General features: G+C 36.2%; 1 protein-coding gene across 1 annotated transcript in view; it reads left to right on the forward strand.

Moving 5' to 3' along the window:
- LOC107552217 (uncharacterized) overlaps positions 1-6,541 on the forward strand; it is an 8,893-nt gene extending 2,352 nt beyond the window's left edge. Inside the window, exons 2-9 of the mRNA XM_016234066.1 lie at positions 1,051-1,224; positions 1,770-1,927; positions 2,731-2,929; positions 3,831-3,927; positions 4,024-4,195; positions 4,739-4,891; positions 5,094-5,215; positions 6,219-6,541. Coding sequence (XP_016089552.1) covers positions 1,051-1,224; positions 1,770-1,927; positions 2,731-2,929; positions 3,831-3,927; positions 4,024-4,195; positions 4,739-4,891; positions 5,094-5,215; positions 6,219-6,284 — 1,141 coding nt within the window. The 3' untranslated portion in view covers positions 6,285-6,541. The remainder of the gene's footprint in view (positions 1-1,050; positions 1,225-1,769; positions 1,928-2,730; positions 2,930-3,830; positions 3,928-4,023; positions 4,196-4,738; positions 4,892-5,093; positions 5,216-6,218) is intronic.
- The last annotated feature ends 725 nt before the right edge of the window (positions 6,542-7,266 follow it).

The following is a 7,266-nucleotide window of genomic DNA, read 5'->3' on the forward strand; positions in this document are numbered from 1 at the left end:
ATCATTCTATCTGTCTGTCTGTCTATCATTCTATCTATCTGTCTGTCTGTCGTTCTAGCTATCTGTATCTATCTGACTGTCTGTCTGTCTGTCTATCGTTCTATCTATCTATCTGTCTATCTGTCTGTCTACCGTTTTATTTATCTGTTTGTCTGTCTGTCTTGCATATCTATCGTTCTATTTATCTATCTATTGTTCTATCTATCTATCTGTCTATCTGTCTGTCTACCGTTTTATTTATCTGTTTGTCTGTCTGTCTTGCATATCTATCGTTCTATTTATCTATCTATTGTTCTATCTATCTATCTGTCTATCTGTCTGTCTACCGTTTTATTTATCTGTTTGTCTGTCTGTCTTGCATATCTATCGTTCTATTTATCTATCTATTGTTCTATCTATCTATCTGTCCATCTGTCCGTCTATCGTTCTATCTATCTGTCTGTCTGTCGTTCTAGCTATCTGTATCTATCTGACTGTCTGTCTGTCTGTCTGTCTATCATTTTGTCTATCTGTCTGTCTGTCTGTCTGTCTATCGTTCTATCATCTATCGTTCTATCTATCTATATTGTTCTAGCTATCTATCTATCTGTCTATCTGTCTGTCTGTCTTATCTATCTATCGTTCTATCTATTGTTCTATCTATCTATATTGTTCTATTTATCGATCTAGCTATCTATCCTTCTATCGTATCTATTGTTCTATCTATCTATCTATCTATCTAGCGTTCAATCTATTGTTCTATCTATTGATCTATCTATCATGTTTTTATTTTATTTGAAGCAACAGCAAGTATCTATATTAACAAATCAATAATTAATATGGCTTAATTTGTTAATATGGCTTAATTTTATTCAGTATATTAAAAATGTATTATTTGCATTTTATTTTCATTAACATAATTTTTTAATAATTGTATTTTTAATCATTTTTTTCACCGCTGTCAATGATCGTATCTGAACAAACCAGATGAGAACCACTAGCTTAGCCACAGTGTTTTGACTTCATTCATCATGAAATGAACTTCTGCCTCTATCTAATAATTGATTGCAGGTCAGGTCGTAGTTTCCCAGAGTGTCCTGAAGATAGCGATGTCAAAACCTGCACCCAAGACATGGATCCTGTGGCCTTCAACACCTACACTGAGTTTTTTACCCATGCACACAGTATATGTCATTACTTGCAGAGTGAGCGCTGGCAACAAAGAGCTGAAAACACCATTCACCGGTACAAAGGTCCCTAGATGCATATTTTAAATATGAAAGGTATTTATGTCCATAAAATATTAATGTGAGCCGATGTTCATCTGTGTTTCAGGTTGACTGAGAGTTCAGCGGGGGTTGCGGAGCAGTTGGCCTCCACCCAGCGGTATTTTTTAATAATTGTATTTTTAATCATTTTTTTCACCGCTGTCAATGATCGTATCTGAACAAACCAGATGAGAACCACTAGCTTAGCCACAGTGTTTTGACTTCAGTGTTTGGCCTCTATCTAATAATTGATTGCAGGTCAGGTCGTAGTTTCCCAGAGTGTCCTGAAGATAGCGATGTCAAAACCTGCACCCAAGACATGGATCCTGTGGCCTTCAACACCTACACTGAGTTTTTTACCCATGCACACAGTATATGTCATTACTTGCAGAGTGAGCGCTGGCAACAAAGAGCTGAAAACACCATTCACCGGTACAAAGGTCCCTAGATGCATATTTTAAATATGAAAGGTATTTATGTCCATAAAATATTAATGTGAGCCGATGTTCATCTGTGTTTCAGGTTGACTGAGAGTTCAGCGGGGGTTGCGGAGCAGTTGGCCTCCACCCAGCGGATGGCAGAAGATCTGGTCGTGGCCCAAAGTGCCGCACTGAAATCCCAGGAGAGCATCCTTCGCAATGGAGAGGAACTCAAGAGCACCCTGCAAGACTCAACTCAAGGTGATGGCCAGTACATAAAATAGAAGGAAGTTTGCTTATTGAAGTATGATATCTGGTTTAGAATCACTGATGAAAGTGAAAGTTTTAGCAAGAAAATGTTAAAATATACATTTATTTAAATAAGAAAAGGTCATGGTAAAATAAAAAAAATTCATTATATAAAATGAAATTACATTTTATAGGCTTGCTAATTTAGGCATCGCATTATAATGTACAGTACAAAAAATGGATATTCATTTTTACTTTTAATAAAATTATATTTTACAGTGTTATAGACTTTTTAATGTTTAACTTTAAATGAGTATTATATTATAGCAGAGGTCATTTAAATGTAATATTTGGGGAAATGAGCATGCACACTGAAATATTCAGTATTTAAAAATGTGTAATATTTGCCAATAACCAATATGCTACCGATATATTATACATCCTTTGTAATTACTTACAGCTCCAAGCTGTAAAGGTCAGGTTGAGATGTCACAATCCTCCTCTCTCTTATCATTTATATTCTCAGGTCATCGCTGACTCTTTTTTTACACTTATTTTATGTCAGTTATTGCACGTATCTGCAGTTAAATTTATTCTGGAATTAATTCACTCTTAACCACTTAACATGCAGACTCCATTCAGACTGTTTTGTAGATAATTTCAGCCTGACAGAAATGTCTTATTTTTTGCATGTTGTAGAGATGAGGCAATCAATGCCAATCAAAGTGAAGTATGTGCTTGACCTCAAAATGTCTCATCTTTTACCTCATTCTTTGCTTGTGTGCTGTGATCCACACTGAGCTAAAATGTTTCAGGCCTGAGAGATGTGTTTGCGGAGATGAGGCATTCTGCACAGGAGCAGCAGGTGGCATTTGCGGAAATCTTTAACCGCGTAGCTTTCCTCCAGAGCTTCATTATGTCTGAAACGCACACGTTTAGTTCCCTCTTCTACAACGCCCTGGGCTTTGGCGCCTCTTTCCTTCTGACTTCTGTCCGGCGCACAGCTGGAGCAAGGTGAGTATAAACCTGATCAGTCAGTGCAGTGCTTCTAGAATGGATGATGCTGTAGAAATAAGTCAAATTTATTTTTACCTAAATATTTTTTTCATGACCCTTAACTGGCCCTTTTCTAAAGAATTTTAAAATATATATTTCATTTATTTTTGCTACAGTTTTTTTTAATAGTGTTTCTAAACCTCCTCTTTGCATGTGAAACGAGAACTGGTGCTTCTCTTTTGGTCTCAGGTTGCAGGTTTTGTTAGATCAGCATTGTTTTTAACCGTCCTATCCTTTAATAACAGCCTGTATTATTTTGTGAAATGATCACAAAGCACTCCACACTGAAATGTTCCACTCAGGCTGAAATGATCAGGGATCTTAGCTGTTTGTTGCTAGCGTTTCTTGAGATATGCAGAGTAGTAGGTGCTACACACAGTCAGGAACAGCACTGCTTGGACAAATATTCCCACCTCAGAGCAGACATTATTGTGAATATGTTCAAATGTATGCATATATCTTGCATCAGACATGTGCACAAATTCGTAAAAAGCCATTTCAAAAGCATATTTTAATTTATTTCTCATTTCTTAAGTTTGAGTGTGTTTCATAGTAGGCATCATGTGTGCATATGTTGAAATTTATTCATCTGTCTGACGTCAGAAACTTGCAACAAATTTGGAAGAAGACATTTTAGAAGCGAATTAAATTTATTTTTAATTTGAGGTTTTGAAGTTTGAGTGTTTCCGTAGTAGGCATCATGTGTGCATATGTTCAACTTTAGAAGCTTTTTTATAATTTAATTATTTACATTTTTCTTAAATTTTGAATGCGTTTCATATAGTACATTGTACGTCACATTTACCCTTTTAATAAAATTACTCTGACTTTGACATTGATGCATCATGTTTCATTTTAGATTTTTCCTTTTTGGACTTGTGGCTTTGAATATATACCTCGAAAGGATGATCTGTAAGACGGTGTTGGAAAGCGAGGACCATGGTTTTCAACAGATGGTAAGACTACTGCATAATACTGACGTCATTGTTGTCTAGGTTTAAAGTGTGGAATTTAAGCAATTCTTAAAGAGAATTTTTTTCTCTTTTGCATAGGAGAAAATCGCCTTTTTAGTTGGTCTTCTAAGAAAATCCATGGTTCTAATTGGCTGCCTTGTTCTGCTGTACTTCGCTCTGCGCTACCGCAATATCAGCCGAGAGAGTCTTGAAATTCTGAAGGAGCTCAAAGAGACTCGCTCTGATCTTCAGCAGGCCTTGCAAAAAGCAGGTATCTCCAAGAGAAGCAGGTACCTTGACATTTAAAGGGTTTAGTTCCAGAAATTGTTCTTGATCTTTCTTATGATACCTTCTAGAATGTCTCTCGGCATCTGTGGATGAATGGAAGAGGTCTAGACAAAAACATTGCCGGAGCCAGAGTGAAGAGAGAGATGACAATTTAGTTGTTCTGCATCCCTCTAGCGTTGTGAAGTGCATAATACTGACGTCATTGTTGTCTAGGTTTAAAGTGTGGAATTTAAGCAATTCTTAAAGAGAATTTTTTCTCTTTTGCATAGGAGAAAATCGCCTTTTTAGTTGGTCTTCTAAGAAAATCCATGGTTCTAATTGGCTGCCTTGTTCTGCTGTACTTCGCTCTGCGCTACCGCAATATCAGCCGAGAGAGTCTTGAAATTCTGAAGGAGCTCAAAGAGACTCGCTCTGATCTTCAGCAGGCCTTGCAAAAAGCAGGTATCTCCAAGAGAAGCAGGTACCTTGACATTTAAAGGGTTTAGTTCCAGAAATTGTTCTTGATCTTTCTTATGATACCTTCTAGAATGTCTCTCGGCATCTGTGGATGAATGGAAGAGGTCCAGACCTAAACGTTGGCAGAGCAAGTGGGAAGAGAGAGATGACAGTTTAGTTGTTCTGCATCCCTCTAGCGCCGTGAATGCGGCGGCCCTGTCCACATTCTCTGCGTCTCCGGACAGTAAGCGCTGCTTCTGAAAGAGCTGACATTTTAATCAATTATCTGCATGTTTCAGAAGCTGTCCTGAGCTCAAATGATGATTTAAATAAGATGCGTAGTTCGTGGTTCTGTAATATGGTTTAGTTCACAGTAATATTTAAGTTAGTGTTCTAATTTGTTGAACTAATGTCCTATTTCCAATGTAAATTGATATGGTCATCAGCCAGACATTACGAGACACGGAGCACCTCAGAAGCCCTGAAGAGACGTCAGCGGCACACGTCAGGGTCTCGTTCACGGACGTCTTCTGTCACGGTGTACAGTGTGTTGGTGAATGACAATGAGGTGCTGTACATAAATTTATATATGTATTCATTTTATAGGAATGTTTTTATAATGTGGTTCCTTTCCAGGAAGATTATTAACTTTAAAGTAAATAACTTTAGAAGCTTATTTAATCATTAGGGATGACGTTTTGACGTGTCGTAGTTCAGTGAACTTAATAATGACCCTGGACATTGACATTGATGCATTGTTTCATTTTAGATTTTTTTTTTTTTCATTTTGGACTTGTGGCTTTGAATTTACATCTTGAAAGGATGGTCTAATGATGAGCTAACGTGGTTGCATTCCAGGAAGATTATTAGAAAGTAACTTAAATTTCAATTTGGTCCTCACACACATTACCGCACTGCATCATATTTACTGAACGAAATCCTATACTCGTTTCTTATTGATTTTGGGGTGCTGATTGTTGAAGGCCTAATCCTGATTTCAAGGTAAGAATTACGGCCAGTGATGAAAGAAAATGAGCCAGTTGTTTTCTGCTACATCTCTGGGTGTTTTACTACATCCATAGAGTGACAGAAAATTGCAGATTTTGTGAATAAAGCTTATTTATAAACCTGTGTTTATGTAAGTGTTTGGACATGTTTTTAAATTTGATTTTGTTATTGATAAGTGCTTATATATATATATATATATATATACTAAATTTAGTATTATTTTGTGGAAAAAACTGTACATGATGTAAAGTTTTTGAACACCGTATCACCAAATTAGGTCATATTAGGCCTTTTTTCCCCACAAATCAGCAGGGTTTTTTTCCAAAATGCAGGGCTGTGAAATAATATTATATTGAAAATTTTCACTCATTCAACAAAAACATAATTTGTCAGTCATTTTCGAAGTTTCTGAATTCTCAGCTATGTACAGACATTTCTAGCACTTTTCTCAATAATATTTATCCATTTCTAGCAAAGTAATTATAGATGTTTATTGCAAAAACTGTTATTTTGATTGAAAATGTCTGTATGCTAATGTATTCTCATTTTTTTTCCCCCAACAGCCGAGGTATAGCCTGAGAAGTCGGAAATCTTTGTATGGTCCAGAAGTTAGCGGAGTGAAGGACTGATGCAGAATATCAGAAAAAGGTTTGATTGCCATCTAAAGATCTGATCCAGTGAATAACAAAGGTTCCGGATCATTAGAGAGATCTAAAACCTCTGAAAGATGGAAGATCACAGACATTTTAATCCATTTTGAATGTATGCTTCCTTTTTAATTTTTAAACAATATATTTGTTTTAGTTTTTTTCGGATGTGTTGTTTTTACATAACCAATAAATAAATTCCAGTGTAACAACTGAAGGTTTAACGCTGTAAATGTCTTGCCCTTTCCTACAAGCGTAGCAGAGTAATTGTGTATCTGACTTTATAAGCAAGACTGACATCTAATGGTCAAACTGTGTAATTGACGCCAGCAATTATAGAAAGGGCTCATCAAACCACCTTCCTTAGTCAAATACTGTCATCATGGTAGTTAGTGGTGGGCAGGTCCTTTTTGCTCTTTTTAAGTTAAAAGTGGATTGGATTCTGTACTATATATGACAGATGCAGGAATATATTTAGAATGGTCTGTATGTCATTAAACCTCCAATGATTAAGCAGTGATGATAAACATGTGAAAAATGTATTGCATAGAGACGTGTGAAGAGTTTCAGTCCTGCAGCTGGACAGACTCTACTGACTCGGCCTGTACGAACTCAACTTATATAAACATTGCCGAATTTGATGGCGCCCTTTCCACCCGTAACATGTTAATTTATGGGAAAACACACTCAGAAGGTTCACACTGCTGACAGAAAGGCAAGAAGCCGGGTTAATCTCACAAAACCTGTCATGGACATGTCAGCTTTTTTTACTCCAAGATCATAAATTATTAAATTAATTTTAAAAAATGATAAATTATTTATTGCTTACAGAAATTGACATCTATTAGGGCCAGCATTTATTTATTTTTGCTGTGTGATATCATTTTCATGACAAATTAAGCATATTTTCTCTACAAATTACCATATAGCGAAAAGATCATTGATTTGCTTCCTTTAATTTGTT

The sequence above is a fragment of the Sinocyclocheilus grahami genome, unplaced genomic scaffold (genome assembly GCF_001515645.1).
Source record: "Sinocyclocheilus grahami isolate Dianchi unplaced genomic scaffold, SAMN03320097.WGS_v1.1 scaffold442.1, whole genome shotgun sequence".
Lineage (NCBI taxonomy): Eukaryota > Metazoa > Chordata > Actinopteri > Cypriniformes > Cyprinidae > Sinocyclocheilus > Sinocyclocheilus grahami.